This window comes from Aptenodytes patagonicus, chromosome 4, assembly GCF_965638725.1.
Source record: "Aptenodytes patagonicus chromosome 4, bAptPat1.pri.cur, whole genome shotgun sequence".
Lineage (NCBI taxonomy): Eukaryota > Metazoa > Chordata > Aves > Sphenisciformes > Spheniscidae > Aptenodytes > Aptenodytes patagonicus.
In genome coordinates this window covers 80,655,086-80,678,996 of record NC_134952.1, presented here as the reverse complement: position 1 = coordinate 80,678,996, position 23,911 = coordinate 80,655,086, and the positions used below count along the sequence as shown (strand labels likewise).

At 40.0% G+C, this 23,911-nt stretch overlaps 1 protein-coding gene across 3 annotated transcripts in view; it reads left to right on the top strand.

Annotated features, from left to right (window-relative positions):
* LOC143159853 (bifunctional heparan sulfate N-deacetylase/N-sulfotransferase 3) overlaps positions 1 to 23,911 on the top strand; it is a 75,141-nt gene that overhangs the window by 11,204 nt on the left and 40,026 nt on the right. For all 3 annotated transcript variants that reach the window (XM_076337313.1, XM_076337311.1, XM_076337312.1), the window contains exon 3: positions 20,472 to 20,559. In XM_076337313.1, the coding sequence (XP_076193428.1) occupies positions 20,472 to 20,559 (88 nt within the window). The remainder of the gene's footprint in view (positions 1 to 20,471; positions 20,560 to 23,911) is intronic.

Here is a 23,911-nt window from a genome sequence, read left to right as displayed (position 1 = left end):
ATAAAATCAATTCACGGTAGTTGAAAATCCATTATTGTAAAGTATATTTGCAGATAAATGACATCCTATTAAACAGGAGTGTTTTACTGAGTTCTGCTGCATTGACTGTGACAGAATTGTGCGCTGCAAGTGTGAAAATAGGTTGCTAAATGTAGGCTATGTATAATTCCAGTACTCAAGATTATCTCATTTCTGCTAAGCTTACATTTTAAATACAAGCAACAGAGAATTGGCTGTAATGTTTTTTTGTGTTTTAATTTTGTTTGACATGTCTCCTATTTAATACTTTCTGGATATACTCACATCTGGTAGGACTGTGAGCTTGCTGAGAGTAAGGTGAACGTTTCTACATGTGCTCTATTAATGCAAAGTAACCTAAAACACTTCAGAAAGCTCCCAACATTCAGAGAACATCTAGGATTGGTTCTGCCCGTTCCTCTGCATAGGACAGAGTTCAGAAACTGGAGGGTTAATGCAGAACTGATAGCAAAAATAATCACTCATTAATGATTCATTACCTAACTCAAGAAGGCAGCATTTGTCTTGGGTCTTCTGAGACAAAGGCTTCTCTCTGAGTGCATAGAGAACCTAGATTCGCTTTAGAAGGACTGATTGATTAAGCCCCTAAAATTCAGGCACAACTGAAGGTGAGCAAGTTGAAAGCTATGTCTGTACTGTTCTTTCTTCTTAAGAGTTTAAATAGAGGGCCATCATAACAAAAGATATTCTGTAGGATTGAAGAAGTACAGGGTAGTTGTTACACTGCAATTCACAGAATTGCAGAATGGCTGAGGTTGGAAGGTACCTCTGGAGGTCACCTGGTCCAGCCCCCCTGCTCAAGCAGGGCCATGTCCAGGCGCCTTTTGACTGTCTCCCAGGAGGGAGATCCTGATTGCATGTAAGATCGGGTTTTCAAGAGAATTTCTTCTTCAGATACCTAAATGAGATTTGCAAAGTGGCCAGAATAGTTAATATTTGGACGTTAGGCTAAACTGCCCTTCTCTTTAAAGTTTATGAATTGGAGTTGAGTACTTACAAAAATTGCTATCATAAGGTTAAGTGGTAATTTTTTATCAGTATTATATATTGACCTCAGAAGAGGTCAAGTCAAAAGCAACCCTCTAAAATGAGTGTCTTTGCCTCATCTTTAGAGGTGCAGAAGTGGTGGTACTTAAGCTTGAGTATCTAGTGTCAGGGACACAAGTGTAAGAGCCCTTCTGAAAATTTTTTGATTTATCAACTTAAATCCTGTAAAACTAATAAATGGTTTATTTTATTAAACAGAAGAAGTTTATTCTAGTTCCACCACAGCTTCTTCAATTAAAAAAAAAAAAAGACCCAAACAACTTGAAACGGTACTTCAGATTTTTAGGCTACCTGATTGTTACAGATTTGCCTGTTACTGTATAAAATCTGGACTGATAGAACGTAGTTCTTCAGTGTAACATACTGAGTAGCTGTCAATGTGCATCAACAATAACTGTCCGTCTTCATATTTATTTACTTTATCTTCCTCTGGTATAATAGAAATAACGGAAGAGAATGTTTTCATAGCCTAATTGCCTCCCACTTTGAAAATAAGCTTGGTAATGTCATCTCAATGTTCATTTTCAGTAACTTTTTTTCTCTCCTAATGTCTGTCAGGCAGGAGGGACCATTGTGCTGTTGACAGTGTTACATTTTATTTTCCTTGTGTCTTTTAGAAGATGAAGAGACTGTGCAGTGCAAATAATTCATTTAAATGGACATACAGAGAAAATCTATCTAGATATCCACAGAGTAAGTTTATCTTAATAGACCGTGATTGTCCTGGCTGACGGTCTACTAATTTAATATCTTTTTTGGTTACAGTTACTCTGTGTGAAATTTTTATGGCTATAAAGCGCTGAGATTTTTCCAAGGGAAAAGCAGCTGATAATAGGGGGAACACTAAATATGATTTTTTTTTTTCCTATTGACAGTTTGTGCAGTGCTGGTGGTCTAGGCAGTAAGTTGGTCTACCTTTTCTTTCATTTCCCCAATACGTGCACTTTCTGTATTTCCTCGAGAGTTGATCACATTTTCAAAATGAAAAATTAGAACCCTGTGAAATTATTTTTTCCAAATAATTAGCTGTGTGATCTCCTCTTGGCTGTCTTGTCCTTTGTGTGCTTTTCAGAAGAGACCTTTTGAATTGAAGTCAGGATGGGGATCTCATCACTTTCTTCATGTAAGCCTAATCTTTTTCTACGCTTGTAATTATTCTTTTATAATTGCCAGGCAAAAAGCTTTGTATTAACCATATCTATTATTGGGAGGGGGATGATGTATCTTTTTTTCTCATTCTATTTTGTGAGCGCTGAGACAATGCATCTGTTAGTATATGTGCACTGAAATGGGCAATAAAAGCTTGAATATGCAGTCTTTTGGCATTAGAGTCATTGAAGAATTGGACAACAAAAGCTATCCTCTTTGTGTATCGTCTGTGCCAACCAGCGTTCTTATAATGGAGAGGATTTAGCCAGAAAGAATAAATTCATAGCATTTTAGTCTCCATCACTTGCACAGTCTGTCATCTTGCCCAGATTTTGAGGTTTATAATGTAGACATCTATATCGGAGCTAGTCCTCTAACTTTCCGTAGTAGACAACACAGAAAAATTGCTCATCTTTAGGCAGGACTGGTTGAGTGAATTGCACCTTAAAAGTATGCATTTGTTTCTGTTGCTCATAAAATGCTTCTAGAGTGACTAAGTTCAAATATAAACATTTGCATTTGGTCAGATCAATCTTCTTCCATGTTCCAAAGCCAGTGCTGTCACTTTTTTGTTATTTCCTTAGTGCATTGGTGGCCTAATCTTTCGTTTCATATAATTTTGTTTAGTAACAGATTTCTCCCCTAAGAGCTAATTGTTTATTCACTATATTATAAATTCGTCCACATTAGTCAGCACAGCTTAAATTACTACAGTTGTTTAGAACCCATGAAGTGTCTTTTCACCCTGTGTAGCATATGTGGAAAGAAATCAAAACTTCCCATGGTAAAGCATATCACTTGGATATAAATTTTAAAAATACAGTGGCATATCTTTTCAGTTACTCTTGCATAAGAATGACCTAAATATTTGCTTCGGAAGAGAGGCTTAGATCTATTTTGTGCTAAGGCCAAATGACTAAAAGGTGCAGAAAGCCTGAACTGTCAAGACACAGGATGGCTCCTGTCACAGGAGGAAGTCTAATTCTGTAAGTTAATTGCTTCTTTATCTACAGGATCATGTAGAAGGTTATCAGGAAAGAAATGATAGATGTGTCATCAAATGTTTCAGTTGCAGAACCACCAGAGATACTCATGTCCGTTTGGTTGCACTGAGCCGTAAATCTTTCCCCTGGGGAGATTCAAAAAATCTTTTTAATCACCTCTTTAAATAACATAATGAATTAACTATTAAGAACTTTTGTTCTGATTAATCATTTTACATTCCCAATCCATTAGTCATAGTACCTTTATGCCGTTGTTCAATGTGCTTACTGCGTGTGTACATATATTCTTTCTTAATTTGACCTGAAGCTCCTAAGGTATTTTATATTGATTTGGCTGAAATAATAAGTAAAAAGCACATTCTGTTATTAAAAAGAGGCAAAAAAAAAAAAAGAATATTATTAACTGTGGTGTTTCTGTAGCTGTCTGATGCCCTAGGAAGACTGATTTAACTTCTTGAGCTAATTGTTTCCGATACAGTAGTGTGGCATATTATGCCCTGTGAGGCAGAAGAAATTAGAATTAGATCTCAGAACTAAAATATAACTTTAAAACGAATTATAAAAATGGTTTTATGTATTTTATGGGCTGCTACCAGCATATAGAATGCTTTACCAGTCAGTCATCTTAACATTTAACTTCTAAAAGCAATTTGGTTTATGTAGCAACTTCTGTGAATTTTAATCTAGTAAGATTGACCCAACTGCTGCTCAATACAGCCCAGCTTTTGTTCTTAAAAGGAGTGTACTGATGTTTGAAACAGAAAGCTGGATAAAGTCCTCGGCCAGAGGAGGGTGGCTGCAGAGGGGTGACAGGGACGCAGGAGAGCTGGCTCTGCCTTGGGTACAGCACTTCTGGGACTGCCAGGGCAGTGCTGAGAATTCCACGCGTGCTTCCTCCTCCTGTTCTGAACCTGCGTAGAGCTACATACACCCAAACCCCATGGAATAAGCTTGGCACCAAGATTAATTTTACAGCTTATCCATGGTGTATGAAGACAAAAACCTTGCATGGTAACTGTGTGTCTAATGATAGCCAAGTTCCACATCATATCTCTGTGAACTGCCAGACAAACGGAGAGGAAGCTACCTTTTCTGGGTGTTGGAACGCCCCTGATCCGTGTTTTATGTTGATATGCATATAGGTATTATATGTGGGAAGGACTGACGTTCAGAAACGTTTGCACACACAACGCTGCCTACCTCCCTGGGGCTGTGGGATGAGCATGGCCCTCCGTAGGAAATCTGTAAAGAGAGTGTGTATGTCAAATAGCAGCGCTGGCGTACTCCTCTGTAGCTACACAAGAAGCCGTACCTGTGCCAAAATGGTAACCACGTTTGCCCATTCTTGCTAGTTGGCTTAACTATCTACATCATTCATCTATACGATACTTCTCAGGCGCAGCAGCTGTAAAAAGATGCTGTGTATCTAAGCCATCTTGTTCTACATTGAAAATGTGAAAGAAAATGAACACAGATCGACCAGTGGATCTTCTTTCTAGCACAGAGTCGATTCCTGTTAGCAGTTTTAAGTGTGAGGAGGCTTATACTGCCAGTGCTGTGTTGGCTATGAGGAAACCAAATTTCCTGTTAGTTCAGAGTTTTTTGTTAGCTCTGCATTTGCTGGACTTGTCTTGTTTGGTTTGTCGGTGGTGTGTTGGAGTTGTTGTTTTTCTGAAAAATCAATTTTTGGAAAAATAAAGCAGTTGGATGTGGTAGTCCTTAGCTCCATTGAACCTAGGAGAGTCATCTGGTCTTAGACACAGAATTTTACAACTCAGTATTGATGTGCTGCAGCCTTTGAGGCCTTTAGCAAAACAGTTTAAGTTTTATTCTAAAAGAGGATAATAGTCTATATATCTGTTTTCCTACTTGTTTATGCACCTGGGCCTAAAAGATGCCAAGTATTTTCTATTCCAAAGGAATCCTGTGGAAGTTCTGCACGTTCACAAGTGTGCACAGTCTGCACTTCAGAAGTGTCTCACATGGGAGGGTTGGGTCAGGAGAGTGGTACTGCCCCATGCTCCCTCATTTGTATTTATTGACTGCTAAGAAACTAAACTGCTGAGCGCAGAGCTCTCTGGAGCATTAAGACAAAAGATATCTCAGAAGGACAAGGCAGATCACTAATCATAAAATTGTTCATAGCAGTTTTTTTTTTCCTTCTGCTTAATTTTGCAATGCTGGAGTAACCGAATCTCTTCCTTTTTTTTTTTTTTTTTAAACTTATTTAAAAGCTGTGACACTATGCACTTTCATGCAGACCTAAATCTTGAAACAGTGATTTTTCAAGGATTGCGCCATCTCCTCCTGTTATGAATTCTGTGGCAGGGAACTGAGAGAAAAGAAATCCATCTCAGTTGCAGCTTTTTTAATGTCAAAGAGGCTGCAGAAACTGCTTCTCAGCATGGCAAATCCCATGAGATCTTCGAGGGCGATGAGAATGGTTTGCTTCAAGCTCTTCTACCCCAGCACCAGATTTGACTATTGGTTACACACGCCCTGGTGCTTGGTCTGTTTTCATGATAGAATCAAAGTAAGGAAATCATGGCTTCTGTGAATCCACTGTTGATTTCCCAAATAAGTAGATGGATGTAGTATGGATAGTACTATGGATGCAGTCATCTGCATATTTCCAGAAAATTACAGTAAATTTTTTTTTTTTCATTTTTTAATTCCCCATATTTCTCTGTAGTGGTGAATACTTTGCTATCCTTAGGCTGAAGGAACTCTCTTAACAATCGTGTCTGCCTTTTGTATTCTGATTCCTGTTCTCAATGGAGTTGTGTGATTTAAGAGCTATTCTATTTCAAGCTTAAGCAATTACACTCATCAGAGATCAAGTGTGCTAACTGAATACTTTAACACTGTTTCTGCTTTTTCCCTTGACTTAGTTTATTATGCAGAGATACCTTTACACTTGAGCATAAGGCTTCCCTTCCAAAGAAATCCACACAAATACCTATGTCCACCCAGTGTGCCAGCCTTCAGTTTTGGTTCACAGCCATGTAGTTAGCAAGTTCTGTCTTCCTCTCTCTTCTCAGAAACTTATACTTTAAGAATGGACATTAATATTTTCATGGATGAGATGAAAATGCATGTGATTCTGCACACTTTGAGTATTGTCAGCATAACCTAAGCTCAGCTCTGTTTGGGTTGATCCGTCTGGCCGTGAAAGCAAAACCTGCCATTCCAAAACTTATGAAGTAAGTGAAATGTGTGTCAAGACACGTTGAAACCTTAGTGTACACTGTAAGATGTTCAAATCTACTGGATAATTTGTCTCCACCGAAAAAGCTTTTTCAAAGTTTCAAGATTGGTGTTTTAAAAGCTGCCCGTTGTTCACTGAGTAACAAAGTTCAGAGAGCAAAAGAAAGAAGGAAGTTGAGAGAAGGCACTTGCTGGGTGTAGATGTTACGAAGTTAATGCACCAGACCTGGGGCAGGGTTCTAGCTCTGTCTGCGGCACGCCTGGAGGCATAATTAAGAACAGTTATGTGCTGAAAGTGCTTTCCAGCCTCCTGGCAGCGTATCCCTCAGCTGTCCTGTCAGTCCCTCTCTTTCCTTAGATTGCAAGCTCTCTTGGTCAGAGGCTCTTTTTGTTCTGTGCTTTTTGTTCAAAAAGCACTTTGATAATACAAATAATAATAATAATGCAACTACAGCTTACCAGAGAGCTGTACAGATTCATCACCGTAGTAGCGGCTGCTGCAAGATTTATTCTGGGCTTTTTCAGATGACAAGTTAGCCATCCAATTCCTGCTGCTAATGGAATTGAATAAAACTTTCACAACCAACAAATAAAAACACACTGCAGACAGATCTAGAAATCAAAGCAATTAACTGTAAAAAATGATACCAAAATTGGGCCTACCTCCTTCCCGATCTTAAGTTACATCAAGAACGCACAGTCTGGTAAAAAGAGAAAAATGAGGGTAGAAGTGGGACTCTATTTCATTAGTTTATTTTACAATACAGCAGCATGGAAAGTGTCCTTTCTTCTTACCTGTTCAGCCTGGAAGAAGTCAGTGCAACTACATGACTGATTCTTGGTGATTATGCTTACAAAACAAAGTAAAAGAAAAGCAGTTGGTTGCCAGTGTATATCTAATCCCTCATGGAATAACAATGCCCTATGTATTTCCAATTCCAGTTTCTTTTTCTGTGCAAACTTCAGCATTTCTATAAGGTAGAAGTGTTACTCCCTATTTAAAAATTATGTTTGACAGAGCATAAAAACCTTATGACCAATTTTTAAAAATATTTACTCTTTAGGAGATTCCTTCTGATACTTTACAGTCCTGAAGATGAGGTAGTATTGCTCCTTAAAATGTCATTTCATATCTGGAATAAATCATAAATTAGATACCATTTTATATTGCAAAAATTATGCTACAATACATTTGAAAATACAAATACTGGAGGGGACAAATAAAAAGTCAGTGGCTGTGCAGAGTAAGGCTCCACAGATTCATTCCAACCCAAGTCAGTAAATTCATGTGACAAAGGCCCTGCCATGCTGTCCAGAGGTTAACGGGGTAGATCTGGGAACACCGGTTGCATTTTTGTGGAGCTAATAAGCCATGCAGCTCTATATCAAGCTCCCATTCACTTGCCCTTTCAGTGTTAGCGCTCCTGGGAATAACCCAAGTGTCTCTGCTCCCATTTTAAAGCAAACTTGAACTAAAGATAACTCAGAGTTGCCTTTGATAGAACTCTAATGGAACTGGAAAGGAGGCTGAAAAATAATTTTGCATTTATATAAAAAGTGGTGTTTTATGGTACAAAACATTTCTCTCATCCCTTGTCCTTTGTCACTGTCTTTGTTAAAGGTAATAGAAATGTTGAAAATGGTAATCCTGAAACTATCCTAAAAACAAGATGAGTACTAACATATACCCAAGTTTGTAATGCCAGCTGGTTTGAAATTTAAGATGACCATGAAAAATATTTTACATCAGGAAAGTACTTCATCTTACTGACTGAGGAGGTTTCTAGAATATTGTGCTCAGTTCTGCACCACTTAATCAGAAATATTTAGAGAGTGCTTAGAGACACCAGAATAGCCAGGAAATGTCTGAGCAAAAAATGAAAAAATAAAGGCTAAAGAATTCGGTAAGTAATGATGACCAAAGCAGAAAGCAATGGGCTACAGATGTCTGCAGGGTATAAACAGTGAGGATGGATAAAAATATTTAATGTAAAGCACAGAGATATTTAAGTGTAGGCTGAATAGCCAATAAAAGTGGCAGGATAGAGGCTAATATCCAAAAGGAAGTAAAAGGATTATGTAAGTCTTTAAAAATCAGATTTGGCAAAAGGGTATGAAATAAGCTATTGGAAGGAATATAATATTGGCAGGGAATTTGTACTAAGATGTATTCTCAGTCTCTTACAGTATAATCAAATGTAGAGCTTGGTTTGGATTCCTGTGTGTCGGTTTGAGTCTGCAAGTGTAGAATTTGGCCAGCTAGGATATTTATCTTCGTAATCTAGTTTCTGTAATCTTGTCTTTTAGAAATACAAATACTTGTGCAAAAGCACGAAAGGTGTGCATTAACACTTCTAACAAAATCATCCCCCCTGTGTTTCTCGTATTAATGTCCCATGTTTCACTAAACTCTTGGGGGGGGGGTTCTGCTGAATTATATCCCTTAGACTAGGTACCATGTAGGAGTCAATGAAACTGTGCAAATTTTTATTAACTTGAAGTTCTTATCAGGTCTTTTCTGTGTTGACTACATATAATAATGAAAAATACGACTTGAGAAAAGTGTTATATCTGTTATTTTATGCAAGCTTGTCTTGCTTGCTTTCTCTTTTTCTGTTATTTCTTTGATACCGATACTGACGTAGCAGGGGAATTTCATTCAGCAACTTTAGAACTACTCATAAAGAGAAGGAAGAAAAATAAATATCTGTGACCCTTAGCTGGTGAGCAAGCTGAAGACTGAATTCCCAGCTGTTTCTGACATGGAGCTTTCAGGCAGAAAGAGAAACTGAAAATCTCTTTGGTCAAAGATTTTTTTTCTGTCAATAAAGGTGGAGCATAGAGAGAAAAAGGGCTTTTGGTATGCCTCGGCTCACCCCAGACATAAGGACAAAGGCAGATATTTTTAATCAGATATAGTATTAAGAGAAGCACAGGAATCTTTTTGGCTCTATTAGGGGGGGAAAAAAAACCCAAACAAACCCTAAGAAACATTTATGAATGGATTGTGTCATTGGTGTGTTGCCCAGCCTGTGGAGTAGTCAGTTAATTTAACATGCCAGTGATGTGGTAACTCTGTTGTGCTTTACTAAACAGGGAGAGCAACTGGCTCGATTGTGGTTTTTATATAAATTAGAGGCTTTGAGTCTTCATTTATTTGCACTTTATTTGTTCTCTAATATGTAAAATTAAGCATTAACACAAATATTGTGCTTGTCTAGAAGCTTTAATCTTACAAGGGAGGAAAAAAAGTACAAACTAAGAAGTGAACAAATCCCAGTGTTTCTCTTTGATTTGTGCAATGTTTTAGACATAGCTTGTAGTGTCCAATATTTCTTTCAAGCTACATAAATTGTTATACCTTGGTCTGTGGACTTCAGTTTTCCTGTGATCATGTAACAGATTTATATTGTAATTGTAGCCGCTGTTACTCAGTGATTGCTTTCTAAATGCTGGAAAAATATTGTAAAAATTTAAATGCTTTGAATTTTGTGTGCTCTGGAAAAGTAGATAAATACCATCCGCTACTGAGCTGTGATCATCTATATAACGATGTAGACAAAACTTTGAAATCTTGTATATTTAAAATTCTGATGAGCAGGAAGTGCAGGCTTCAGGGCTTACAGGGACAGGTGAGTCTTAGTTTATCCAAGCTTGGGCATTGAGGTCCAGAGAATACTGACATGGAAGAAAAAAATAAGACTGAAGTTTTTTCGGAAGGCCGTATTCACAGCCTGTTGGAGTTTGATGTATACAACACCGACACCCCATTTTTACTTTTGTTTCCTAAAGAAATCACGTATTTTTAATGTCCCTGTTTGCCTTTGTCAGTCCAGCAATTAAACTGAAAGAGGATAGATTTAGATTGGACATAAGGAAGGAGTTTTTTTACAATGGGGGTGGTGAGGCACTGGCACAGGTTGCTCAGGGAAGTTGTGGATGCCCCATCCCTGGAAGTGTTCAGGGTCAGGTTGAATGGGGCTTTGAGCAACCTGGTCTAGTGGAAGGTGTCCCTGGCCATGGCAGGGAGTTGGACTAGATGATCTTTGAAGGTCCCTTCCAGCCCAAACCATTCCGTGATTGTATGCTCAATCTAATGACATTTGAACCTGCTGACCAGTTTCAATCCAATGTGACAGATACGGGCAGTTCTCAAAGACAGTTAAATTCCTGCTGGCATCCTGGATTTCAGCGTGGGGTAAGGCATCTACGCAAAGCAGTGCCTTCAGGTTTAAAAGTGAGCTCTGCGTTTATCCTTCACTTTGATCTGCCCCTGGCTAATCCATGTGCTGTGTCATGGAGCTTGCAATAGCACGTACTGTCCCTTTTTCATCTAGACAGGGTGTGTGGGGCAGAGCAGGAAGGGAAGGAGGTGCTTTGGAGACCTAATGGGGAGGGTAGGTCCTAGGCAGCAGTGTGAAAGGGAGTGCAGGCTATTGCGCTGTGGGAATAGCAATTTGGGAAAATAATCTATAGGAAATGAGGTTTTATGGAACAAATTTCTTGTTTTGTATGCAAGGCATGGGTGTAAAGGTAGACCTGAAATCTAAATTGCATCTCTAAAAATGTTGTCGTTTTGGACAGAGTAATGTAGCCACTGACAAACACATCAGAGTGGAGCAGATGTAGTGACCCAGCTGCAGCTTCCTGTGCATTCAGGTGAGGCCGCTGTGGTCTCTGCTACTGAGAGATTAGGCCTAGAAATTCTTCCAGTGTTGAACCTTCTAGATATTTTCAGCATTCAGTGGCTGTACAGAGCCACATGTTGCCAACAGTGGGGTAAAAGGGCCCTAAGCAGCAGAGCCAGGCAGTGTGTGGTGGATAAGGGAGAACAGGCTTTGCTGCAGCAGAAGCTCATGGCCAGCCCATGCAGCAGAGGACTGTCTTGCTTGGAGAGTAGCCCTTGTCCTCCAGCCAAACTCTGCTTGCTGTGCATGCTGGCTGTAGTGAAAGCTAAAGCTGGAGCTGGCATGTGAGGAAGCAATAAATAAGAACAAACGTGCTCTTGATAATGAATGTGGCACTAGGAGCTTGGATAACAACCTCTGCTCTTTCTGAGCTGGATGACTATAAAATATATACACCGTTAGACTGAATAGCCATGCCATTGTTTTAACTTCTATGACAAAATATTGTGCATCCCACGAAACAAAATCTGAAGCCGTAAAACTGTGGGTTGTCTAACGAGGGGGGGGCAGAGGTATGAATGCTTTACATCTGAGGTTATTGTTTGAACCTGAGTTTTTGAGGCCTAACATTTACTGGTAGCTAGACAAGTGTCTACGTGAATCGGTGAACAACTCTTACAATTTATCTACTGCTGATGGGATGCGATGGAGACAAACCAGACTAAGCAGGCACAGCAAAGTGGCCCAGAAGTGAACTGGAACAGGATCTGACCTACTCTGTCACCCTGAGAGATGGCCTGTCGTGCTCGGAGCTGAGGCAGCTGTGTGTGGGGTGTGTGTGTGACTTTGCAGTACAGCCACCTGAATGCTTGCGCTGTGGCTAACAAACCTCAGTTTCCCGCTGTACTGGCTCATCAACGATCACCAGATCGCAAGAACTTAACTAGATAAATATGAAGAGATTTTAAATGCATTTTAGAGTCACTTTGTTTTGCTTTGGGTTCTGTTATACTCTGAGAACTTACCTCTTCATACTTGGTGTTTCATAAGCAGATAAAGTGTTAGGCAAAAATGCAAGAACCAACAAGTTTTCCATTGAATCCTGTCTGACCAAAATCCAGGGAAAAATATCATATGCAGCAGTAGGGTGTTTATTAGTTCTATTTCAATTGGCCTGGGGGTTTTTTGACCTTTAATTAAAAGAAATGCAGGATTTTATTTCTCTTAACTGCAGAATAATGAGATCATTTAGCTGTTTAGTAATAGTAACCTCTTTCATCAAAGTACAGTTTAATTAAGAGCTAATAATGCAGAATTTCATATAGAATCCTGAAAACAGCATGCTAATTACTTTATTAAATAGTATTGGCACCAAGTATTTAAAACCTTCAACTTACCTTGCCATAATTAGCTTATTCTCATTAGCCGCTATCTCAACCTCCAAGAAGCGAAAAGCTGGTGAAGGAAGTTAGAAATATTTCTTAAATCTCTTGGTTGTACAAATGATTTACCTAGATGAAAGAGCCTAATTACTTGAAAATGTGTAATTGGACCATCATCAAGATCATTATTGTATGTGATGTAAAAAAACCTCCAAAGGAAGACCCAGTAACATTAAAACAGTGTGTTCTGATGAAAAAACTTTTGATTGAAATAATTTGAGACAACGTTTTCCAAAGTGGCTCCTTATATTTTTAGTATCCTTTAGTGGACCTCAAATTCAGATACCTAGTTACAGCATCTGTGCACATAAAATAAAGTTGTGGCTCCTGAATTTTTTGAAAATCAGGTCCAGTGTGTCTTGTATTGGACACTGAAAAACCAAGATGCACATAATTGGGCTCCAGCCTGATATCTCATCTTATTGACACTTTGAAGAGAAGCTGCGTTACCCAGTTAATGGTGCTTATTGAATTTATTGAAAAGACTCACACTGACATCTTCAGCTGGTGAGTATGGGCCTTAATATTATAGGAAGTCAGGTAAGCTATTCAGGCGAATGGATCTGGCAAACAGTCCGAATTAACCCAAGCAATCAATGGGAGCTTTGCCTGTCCTGCACATTATAGAGTCGGGCTCCAAGGCGTCCCTGTTTGACAATTTAAAAACACAATTGCTGCAGGTAGAATCTAGCTGTCAGTAAACTACAATAATTTTTAAGTAACTGAAACCAGATACTTTGTTTCATCTCCAAGGAATTTTTGCACACATTTTCTGCTTTAAATTCTACCATGTTGCATGGCCCTTTGTAAATAGGCATCCTGCTGGCAGGTGGTACTTTTGAACTGTTACATCTTTCAAAGGACTTGGTAGACTTACCAAAATCCATGTTTTTAACTAAAGAATAATTTGTTTCTTGAAGCTACTGTATCTTAATAACAGGTGTCCCCCCCCATTTTAATTTTGTTGTACAAAGTACCAGGAATAGTGGTCTTCAGCTCACATGGAATCTGATATTTTATAAACTTGAACATGTGTATTGTCAGCAGTTTAGCTTTTCCATCCCTATTACATCAGTCTTTCTATTTTTGCCGGATTGCATCCTCTTGGACACCTTGTTTCCACCAAACTGTAGAGCAGTGTCCTTTCCCCACTTACACAGTGTAGGGTCTATTTATAATTTATGGTCTCTGCCAGCTAAACACTTTGCAGAAAAAGCTGAAGTTTTTCTGTTTTCTTCTCTTGCCCCCTCTGTAGTGTCAGCTTTGTTAAGAGGGTGCACAGTTAAAGAAAATTTAAGCATTCTTCTCCTTGTGTTTGAAGGATATTAAAAATATTTTTTCAGATACACCCAGCATATCCAAAGCAATTATTCTTTCTCCTGCATAGATTAAACGTTTATGGTAATGGGTGTCAAAATGCTAATCTTGGAAATCCAGAAAGAATAGACACTGAATTTTAATGATGTTCCAAAATACATAATTTATGATGAGGGAAACATTTTTCCTCAGAAGCAAAATAGTCTGTCTAATAAAATAATGATTCCCAGCCATTTGGGATGGACCTTCATTGAGACTGTCTTCTGTTTCTTCTTGCCATGCTGCCTCCAAACACTCCAAATTCTCGCCCACTGCCTTCCCATCCCCGATTGCTGCCACAGCTTCTTGAACGCCTACCATCACGATCTCAGTGCTTCTCACTTTCAGGCCCCTACCACGCTGCTGCTACAACATTTCTTGTGGATCCCCACTGCTCCCTCCCCCTCATCTCTCCCTTCCCTAGGCAGTGTGTCCCCCCTCCTCCCTTTTCTGCCATCAACCTCGGCAGTGCCAGGACAAACCCGGGCCTGATAATCAGGCACAGCTTGTTAGCCTGGCGTCTGTTGTGTGCTATGCCGTGCCATGTACTGCCTCTAATGTTGAACACTTTGCTAGTGCTTCTAAGCTTAGGGACTGGTATATAAAACGTGATAAAGCAAATCTCAAAATATATCTGGGAAATTTCAAATACCGATTGTTGAACTCTGAAGAGAAGCACAATGCTTTAAAAATCGTGATTTTTGTATGCATCGTAAATGCAAACTTCAGTCATGTATGTTACATTCCTCAATTCTCTTTTCCATTTCCTCCCCAACCCTCTTTTTTCTTTTCTTTTTTCCTCTTCTCTTTTTTCCCCTTTTCTCTTTTTCTTTTCCCCTCTTCTCTTCTTTTTTTTTCCGCTCTTCTCTTATCTTTTTTTTTTTCCCCTCTTATCTTCTTTTTTTTTTTCTCCTTATAAGCAAGTGAATTTGCAATGTAGATAGAAACTTTAGAAAAGGTCAGGCTCTGCAGAAGGCAAAGTTCGAGGGAGGCAGGTGGTGTGTGTAGACCTGCACAGGCAGCTTCAGTTGCAGGCCTCTTTTCTCAGAGCATGGACATGCTCAGGAAAGGCAAAATGATGTCTCAGAAAGTGTAGAGTAAAAGGACATCACATCAGTTACAGCTCATTAAACTCCTATATTAAGAACTCCACTCAGAAGTTAAAATGACTTTAGTTCTCTTTCTTCCCTCTCTTGCAGGGATTAAACTGAAGAGGAAATATGGTACAGAAAATGAAAGCTACTTCTGCATAAGAGCTCCCATGAAGGGGGCTTCGTGTGCTTAACTCATGTGCTTTCACATGACACTTTCTATTAATTTGTTTTATCTTTTCAGAAGGTCCTTGCCTTTTAATAAAGAGCCAGTATGGCATTAGAAGTTTTCCTCAAAAGCAAAGTAATTCCTAATTTAATGGCTCCTTTGATAGTATTGTTAGACACGAAATAGTGAAGCAAGTGTTGAGAGATGAGATCTGCTTCCCGAAAAAAGGGGGAGGAGATAGGCTTTTTGGAAAATTATGAAGCTGACCTTTCTTGCTTTTGTTACTGACATGAAAGCATGTACTGATTTGAAGTTTAAGATTAACACTGCAGCTTTGTGAGACTGTGTCTATCTGCTTGCCAATTTAGTTAAAATCCATGTGATTACAAGTAACATTAACAGCGTTTTGAACTATTTTGCTTTTCAAGTGCCTAAGTTCTTTAACAGCTTTTGAGTAGGAAAATAGTCGTAAATGTGTTGCTATGACTACAGAAATAAGTCATAGTTCCTTTTTGGTGAAGCAGAGTTCAACGAAGTGTTCTTGATTTATTTGTTTGATCAGCCAAGATGTTTGGGTCCAAATATTTTTGTTGATGCTGAAGAAATTACTACTGTTTGTTTACCGAAGACAAGTTGACACTTGTGACTTCTCGGTGACAGACTATAAAGTGAAATCATGTAAAGAGATATTTGAGGACAGGAAGCAGGATGGTTTCCTGGCTATGGAAGTGGTAAGCAGGTTTGGCAATATGAGTTTTATCCTTGGCTTTACTGCTGATTTGTTTGAGCAAGAGCTTTTGACAGCCCATGTCATCTGTCTGTGCCTCTGTTTGTCCTGTCTGTAAGATGAGAAAAATCCAATAAAACTGTTTCCTTTGTAAACAAAGTTGATATTTCAGAATGAAAAGTGATAAAAAGAGCATCATGGTTGTCAAGAAAGAAAGAAGCCATCTATACAAAGGCAGGAATTCTCATACGTTTCTATTGCATGAATATTTCAATGAAAGAATAATTCTCGTGGTTCCTTCTGTTCCATTTGTGATCTTAGAGTCCATTTTCTCCTAAATTCTTAGTCAGTTGAGATCCCATTGGCAGTAACAGCAGCTTACATTTGCTGAGATGTTTCATCAGAAATGAAATAGAAAGAACTTAAATGGGATGATGCTGATTAATCATCTGAGAATCTGGCTTTATTTACAACATACATGATTTCTTATATTCCTTTCCTTATGCTATAAACTTGTCAGATGCAAGGATTGAAAGAACTCTGTTGTTTTGCTGTTGGGATAACTTTTGTCTGTTCCTTGGATTGTAACAGGGCCTTTTTCTGAGATTATTTTGGACTGTTGGTGAACAAGGGGGTCTTTCATCATATATTGAATTCTCACATTTGATTTCTGGCACAAGGAATTTCCTAAACCTAGTATGTGAACTTAGGAAAAGTTGAAAAGAAAGTACTCCATTGCAGCTATGTGCATGAAAGTGATTATGCAGCCAGCAATTTATTTTCCTTGTAGTACCAGTGGAAGTAAAACATATGTACTAAATAATTATTTATAAACATACGAAGGCTTTACTAAACAGTTTTTAAAAGATAGTCTTCAGTACTAGTGTATTTGTATAACATCTCATACAGATACCCAGAGAGGCTGTTCATAAACCAATCATAATATATACAGGAAGTATCACCAGCTTACCTTCAGCATATAAAACAGCATTTAGAAATAAAATTTCAGGCTTTTCGTCCCCCTACTTTTGTCTCTTTCTGTCTTTCTGATAGAAACTCACAGTAATAGGCCTTGCCATCTGCTACTATATATTTTTTTCATGAGTTTTAACATTTTGTTTTTAGAACCTGAAAGATGAGTAAAATGTCAAGTCACCCAGAAAATAATCACAGGCTTGACAACTCAAATGTTATCTCAGCTTGTCTGTACAAAAAGTGGTTCACAGCAGGTCTGTGCCCTCCCTCTTTGCAGATAGAGCGGGCGGAGCAGGTGAGCAGGTACACCGTTGGTATTAGCTGACACATTTTTTGAACACCACCACAAGGCTTTAGCAGAAGATCTCCTGTTGATTTCAATAAGAGTAACATGGCCAAAAACCCGACAGCATCGCTTTCAAAGTTCGTTCTGTAGAAGGTGAACCTCAGATTTTCTTTAGAGTTTCGTGTTATTTGAGTGTTATTTGGAGTGTCTCATCGTGACCGCTGGCCTAAATAAAATGCAGCCACCAGGCAGTCATTGAGGTGAGAATGTGGTAACTACACTAGCAAAATTAATTCCCAGCGAAGAAGTAAACTCTATGTTGCATTATCATAGAAACGTCATGGGCTTTTTGTTACCCTTCTCCCTCATTTCGGAGGGAGCCTCAAATGGGCTATCATCTCCTGCCCATTTGAAAGCCTGGGTTTGCGTCTCTCCTGTCAGCCCTGTAGCTGCAGTGGGCCAGGGAGGTGCAGCAAAGAACTCCTTCCAGGTCGTGTTTCTCCGGTGTTTCCAGCTGCTCTTTGTTTTTCCCATTCTGTTTTTCCATCATGCTGAGACTAGACTGGAGCTGACAAGCTGAGAAAGTGTTAGAAAGGTACAGGATAAGACCTTCAGCTCAAAAAATATGCTCACAGTTCTTAATTTGGAGGGAAAGAACTGTGCAGCCCATTCACGCCACCTTGCTGTCAAGCTGCACTCAGGATCTCTTTCATTCGACAATACATACTCTTAACGTACGAAGTGTATAGTCATATCATTTGCCTCCTACATTTTTAACTGCGCAAAGATAAAATTATTTCATTGAATAGGTTCCCAGCAGCTCAAGGACGGTTTTCGTAATAAATCCTCTGTGGATTTGCTACCTTTCAGTAGAATAAGAAGTCTCCTCGGTGATCTTTGCACTCTCAGCCTGTGCAAAAGCCCTCGTTACAGTGTTGCAAGATTTTTCTCTTAATATTCCATTTCAGATGTCTCGAGCTTGTTTTCAATTATCTCCATTCTGTGCTTCATTTTACTTGTTCCTTTAGAAAGTCCCTTGTTCGCAGGACATTTTTCAGGCTTTCCAGTGAAAGATGATCTTTACCTTACTAGTACTGTCCTTTCAAACTGTCTGTACTGTTGTTGCTGGAGCTACGCTGCTGAAGAAGACAGTGGGAGAGGCAAGTTACTTCCAGTTCTGAGAGGACCATAAGAAATAGGAGGCAGAAAAGCGATGGTTCTTTCACAGATTTAGTTTTGTGATTAATATATATTTAATGAATATGCTTAGGCATAATGTTCTGGTCCGCTGAAATGGTGAACAAGGTAAGTACTGCTGATGACTCAGAATTGAAACCACTCATGTTTCGTCAGCCGTGTCAGCAAAACTCAAATTTGCAACCCCTCAGGACAGGGACAAATGACTGTCTCTCCTATTGCTGCAGATCAGCTCCCTCAAGCACCAGCTTCCCTGAGCCAGCCAGAGCTACAAGCTTAGTGAGCTCGCTGAGGCCTCAGATGCAGGATAGCGGAGGACTGGAGAGCGGCCGTGTTCCCGCTTTGGGCAGTGTTGCAGTCTCTCAATGGGGCCAGGTGAAAATGCTCAGCTCTGGAAAGGGAGTGTTGGGAAAGGCGAGCCCAGAGCGGGGACGTGCACCAGCTGCGCTGTGTGGCCACCTCTTACTGGCAATGGGAGCTCTGCTGGGCCCGCTGCCTTGGGCCTCTCTTGAGGTTGGTGCACAGGGGAGCCCCTGCTATTGTCACCCTTTGCCTGATTTTGTCACTGTAATGTTGTCGATATGATAGTGTAAGGAAACAGGCTTGACAGGGTTTGCAGATGGAGAGACAGAGTTTGCAGATGGAGACCGTACTTTTATTGGAACCTGGTATAGATGAGCCCTGGAAAAGACCTGAAGAAGAGCTCGTATGCCCAAAAGTTTCTCTGATAAGGTGGATATCGCCTCCATCTGTAAAATGAGTCATATTTTAAGGAACTGTAACTTGACTATGCTATGCCTATATCTAAAATTAGACTTGACTTCCATGCGAACATTTTGTTGTCATTGGTATTCCCGTTAAAAAAATAATTGTAGACAAATTACTCATATAATGAAAATGTCCAAAGAAACTGTAATTAAAATTACTGGCTCGTAGTTTTCAGGGCACCAAATTGTCACTGAATTTCAAGAGTGGGGAGCCTACTAGACCTTTAAACCTTTGAAAATCTCCAGTGATTTTAATCTTTTTGCACTTTTAAATACATTCCCCTTTCATAACATGCTTAGAGTTACTAATTTCTGACAATAGTATTGCTTTTAATCACTTTATTAAAATCATTGTGCTATAATGTATATTTACTTTGAAAACTCTGATGACCTTTGATGTATAAATATTTTCCTTTCTTTCAAAGGTACTGCATGAGTGCCTGTCCCCAAGTGTGTGTGTGTGTGTGCTGTAGCTGGCCGTACACTTCTGGTGTGCTGTGTACAGTGGCACAAATCTCCAAAGAGTCCAATGTGTTCATAAATCACCAACTATCAAGTGCTCAGTTGAAAGCAGGCTGTTCGGAGGAATGTGCACTCCAAGTCTCATTTTAGAGGAGGCTTTTTGCTCTTTATGTTTTGTTCTTGCTTTGCAAAGTTTTGTTTTGCATTGGAAAGCTAGGTTTCTTTGTTACACCTGGAAAACTGGAAGAGCAAACAACAGCAGAGTGTAAGAGTTTGGGAGATAACTCCTGAGAGTAACAAATCAAGAAGAGCATATTGAAATCAAAGACTGAAGCTGTATCTGATGAATAACAGCTTTCCCCTTTCTTCCTGCATGCTGTTTTTTTGTTTGTGCTAATTTAGTGCAAGTACGTGTATCTAGCTTCTTTCTGTCTTTCTGGATGTTTTTTTTTTATTGTCAGTGATTTTGTAACATGACTAAAATGCTGTGTATGTACTTAACCTGACCTAGAGAAATATAATTGTAATAGATGCTGTTCACCCCAGTGAATGGAGCAGTGGTCGGGGGCACAAGAGATCTGAATTTCATTCCTGGCTGTGTCCCAGGTTTTCTGAGTAATCAGTGGAAGGTCTTTTCTCTGGCGTGTGCCTTTGTTTACCTGTCTCATGATTCGGGGAGAAACCAGTATTTAATAGCTGGTCATCTTTATGAGGAAAATGATGGAGTTTGCATGCTGTCTTTAATCTTTAAATGATAATGAAAATATCTGTTACTACTTTGTCATATATGAAAGAGCTGTTTTTAAATAGCAAAACCAATTGAAAAGATGTATACCTGTAAAAATATTTATATTGTTATATTAAATTTCTGTGCCAGGTGTCGTTTTCTACAGATATGTTTATATGGTGGGTTGTTTTTTTTCAGGCCCTGCTTGACACTCAGAATCTTTTGAGAGCTCAGATTACAAATTTTACTTTCAACCTGGGATTTTCAGGGAAATTTTATCACACAGGTAAGACTGAAATACTAAAATCACTTTCATTTTGATGGTGTTCTTTGTAGTATGGGGAAAGTAGGAATGACAGAGACTAAGGGTCTGAGTAGAGAGAAGAGTTTCCTTCGTATAGGATAACTAAAACATCAAATTGTTGTTTCTTCCAGGTTGCTTTGGGACATACATTTGTGTGATTTACCAAATCAAATTTTTCTCCTAAAGTTATTATACTGGATTAACCTTTTGTTTGAGCTGTGGTCTGTCTGGAAATAACCATGTAGGCAAAGTCTGTAAACACCTCTTTGCAGCAACATTTCTCTTTTTTTTTTTTTTTTTTTTTAAAAAAAAAAAGAAAGAAGGAGGTGCTCATTCTTTGCATAACAGTCCAATAAGTAGAGCAATGATGTGGAAGTAGGAGAGCCAGGCTGTAGTTTCTAAGAGAAAGACTAAGCCCTACAGAAAAGTGTCCTGTCAGAGTATTAAGTTTCCTGAATAAGAGGAATGTTCCTCCTCCTCCTGCAAGCTGGGACATGCAGAAATGGCAGAGTCACAGGGCCAGGAGGAGACCTTGCAAGAAGCAGTCCAAGCTTGGGATGACAGCTTTCTGTAGGGGTTATATGTGTTACATGTGTCACTGGATAACAGTAAAATCAATCCTGAGGGTGGAATAAACACATCTCTTACTGTTGCTTTATAATTTCATTCAATTTGAGCTAGCTCGGACGCTCCCTACAGAACCTGTCCCAGGAAATGGGGAGAGGGAGGCATGTAGAATAGGCGAACTGGACTTTTCTCTGCAGCTGTTTCCTGAGCACACAGAGAATTTAGGTGGTAATTTTAGGTAGGCTGGAACATCTTGGGATGAGGCACCTGTAATTCTAGTAAGCTGCGTTGCCTGCATTAGGTGCCTGTGTGGAACAGATTGAATTCCTCTTCCCCTTTTATTAAAATTCAGTTCCTTTCAACCTGTTGTTGAGCGGTAAATTCCACCGATCAAATGAAATTTTCTATGACTTCACCGAGAGATCTGTTGAGCTACCACAGTTTATCCTTTTGGATAGTTTAATCTCTACTGTAGAGATACAGCAATATATATTGCCCATTAAAATAATTTTATACTTAAACCACTGTAGAAATAGGGAGAAATGAAAGATAAGGTATTAAATAGGATGTGATATAGAAGAAAGAAGGTGCTCTCTACCGTCAAACAGAAAGCAAAAGACACTCATGCAAAATAGGACAACATCAGAGCCTGGAAGAGAGAGACAAAAGACAACACAAGATAATGTCATAGTTGAAGGATGTTAATATGAAAAGAGGGAAGTGAAGTGACATGTTAGCTGAGACTAGGAACCAAAACCGGATTTATTCAAAACCAAAGAAAGATGTACAGAGCTTGAATATTCTCGACTGCTGTGCATGTTACATAGCAGAGGGATGAGCATAACTCTTCCTGTGCTCGGCTGTGCACCTTGGTCAGTATTACTTGTCATATTAAGAAGAGAAGAGGCAGGGAAAGAAATCTGTTGTTTAGAGCTGAACAGCTGGAGAGGAAAGCAGCTGGGGCTGCACAGTCCCTCCACAGGTCTCTTTTGGGCTCAGCAGACTTCAGCTAGACTTGGTAAATGTCCAGGTTTCACCCCTGCAATCCAGGTGTCACCTGCACAGTTCAGAGAGACTAAAGATGCCTTAACTTTTTCACATTCAGGACATCACTTGCTCCATCCATTCCCATCCCTTCCTCCCCTTTCTTTTGCCTAGAATGGCCCAGCAAAACGGTCCTGACTGCCAAGTTTGTCACCTGCCAGTGTCTCAGCAGGCAAAGGTACTTTCTTTTGCCTCAGTTGACAGTTCAGATGCTTTGGAGGGAACATGCGCATGGGTTTCCTGGTTTTGGCTGAGTAGGATTTGGCAAAGGTATTGCATGTTTGTAGTACAAACTGACCCGCTGATTGTAAATGGAATGAGTTGAGCCTGTCTCCGTTACAGCCCATCCCTTGCTGTGGCTTTCTTCCTTTCTTGAAATGGTTTCTTCTCCCTGATCTGGCTATCGTATGACCTTTAGGCACTCCTGTCACTTTCTTTGGCGGCATGTGAACATCACACAGGGCCCCATGGACTCATGCGAAGTCCTAAAATCTAATGATCCTACAGATATTGATACATCTTTACGTATGTCTGCCCACATTTTTCGTTTACTGCTGTAGTTCCCTCAGAGGTAATGAGGAATAAAATCACAACAGTGAAGGTATGTCAGACAAGGTTTGCTGGAGGAAAGAGGAAAAAGCAAAAGGCATATAGGGTTAGTGAGAGTATGGCCATACGGATGCAGAAAGCATCGGAGCTGAACGTTTGGCTAAAAGACTGAAAAAGGAGAATAGATGTTGCAAAATGCTGAGAGAGAGAAGGGATTCGTCAAGTTGTGTTGATTGTTGGCGGGAGTAGGAACAATCAGAAAAGCAGGAAGCAGGCACACCGTGAAGATGTGTTAAGCTGTAGGTTGTCAGAGTTCGGCTCATACAGTCTTTATACGGCAGCCTGTTAAGGGGTTATTTAAATTTGGTTGCCTTTGACAGGGCTAGCCTGTCATTAAAAGTGCACTGGGACTAGGATAAATGTCTGGGCTTGGGGGCGAGGAGGGGTGTCCTGATCTGCCAGCTGATTAGACCCTGACACTTCCCATCCCCGAGGTGCTGTCAGGTAACCAGGCTGAATCTCTGCGAGTAGGTTATACAGAGCCGAGGCATGTGCCCGAGCACCGAGAGCGGGTTGTCATTGCCCCCGGATTACGCGAATGGCCTCGGGAGTGCTCAGGGTCCCAGCCAGCCCCCGCTGCCTGCACCCAGGGGAGCAGGGGCAGGGGCCCGTCCCAGTGGGTAGCTGGGGTGCGGCTGCTTCTCTCGCAGGCTGGGAGGATTTACCAGCGTCAAAGCGGCCAGCCGGCTCAGGGTTGGAGGACAGGCCCCACCACTGGCTTATTTACTACTGTAGCTGCAGCATGAGAAGTGTGGGAGAAATGCAGGGCCGTATGCTGCTGCCCAAGTGATTCCTCTTCATCAGTGCCGCAGTCAGAAATGGCTGCAGGGCCTGTTCCCTGCGCCGTATCCTTAGGAACAGGCAGGAGAGCATCTGAAAAGACAGGCCTGGGGCCTGAGAAATAACTCGGTGAGCTCCAGCCACCCTTTAAGTCTCTTCAAAGATGCAGATTTCTGGGAACTCCTGAATAGGCCATGATCAGAAAGGTAACAATTAGCGGGGAAGAGAAAATAATTGTATTATGCATAATATTTTGAAAAGGCTGCTGGAAGAAAAATACTTCCATGTGTCATAGATAACGAAAGGTAGAGAAGTTTGCTTGGAGAGTGAGTTT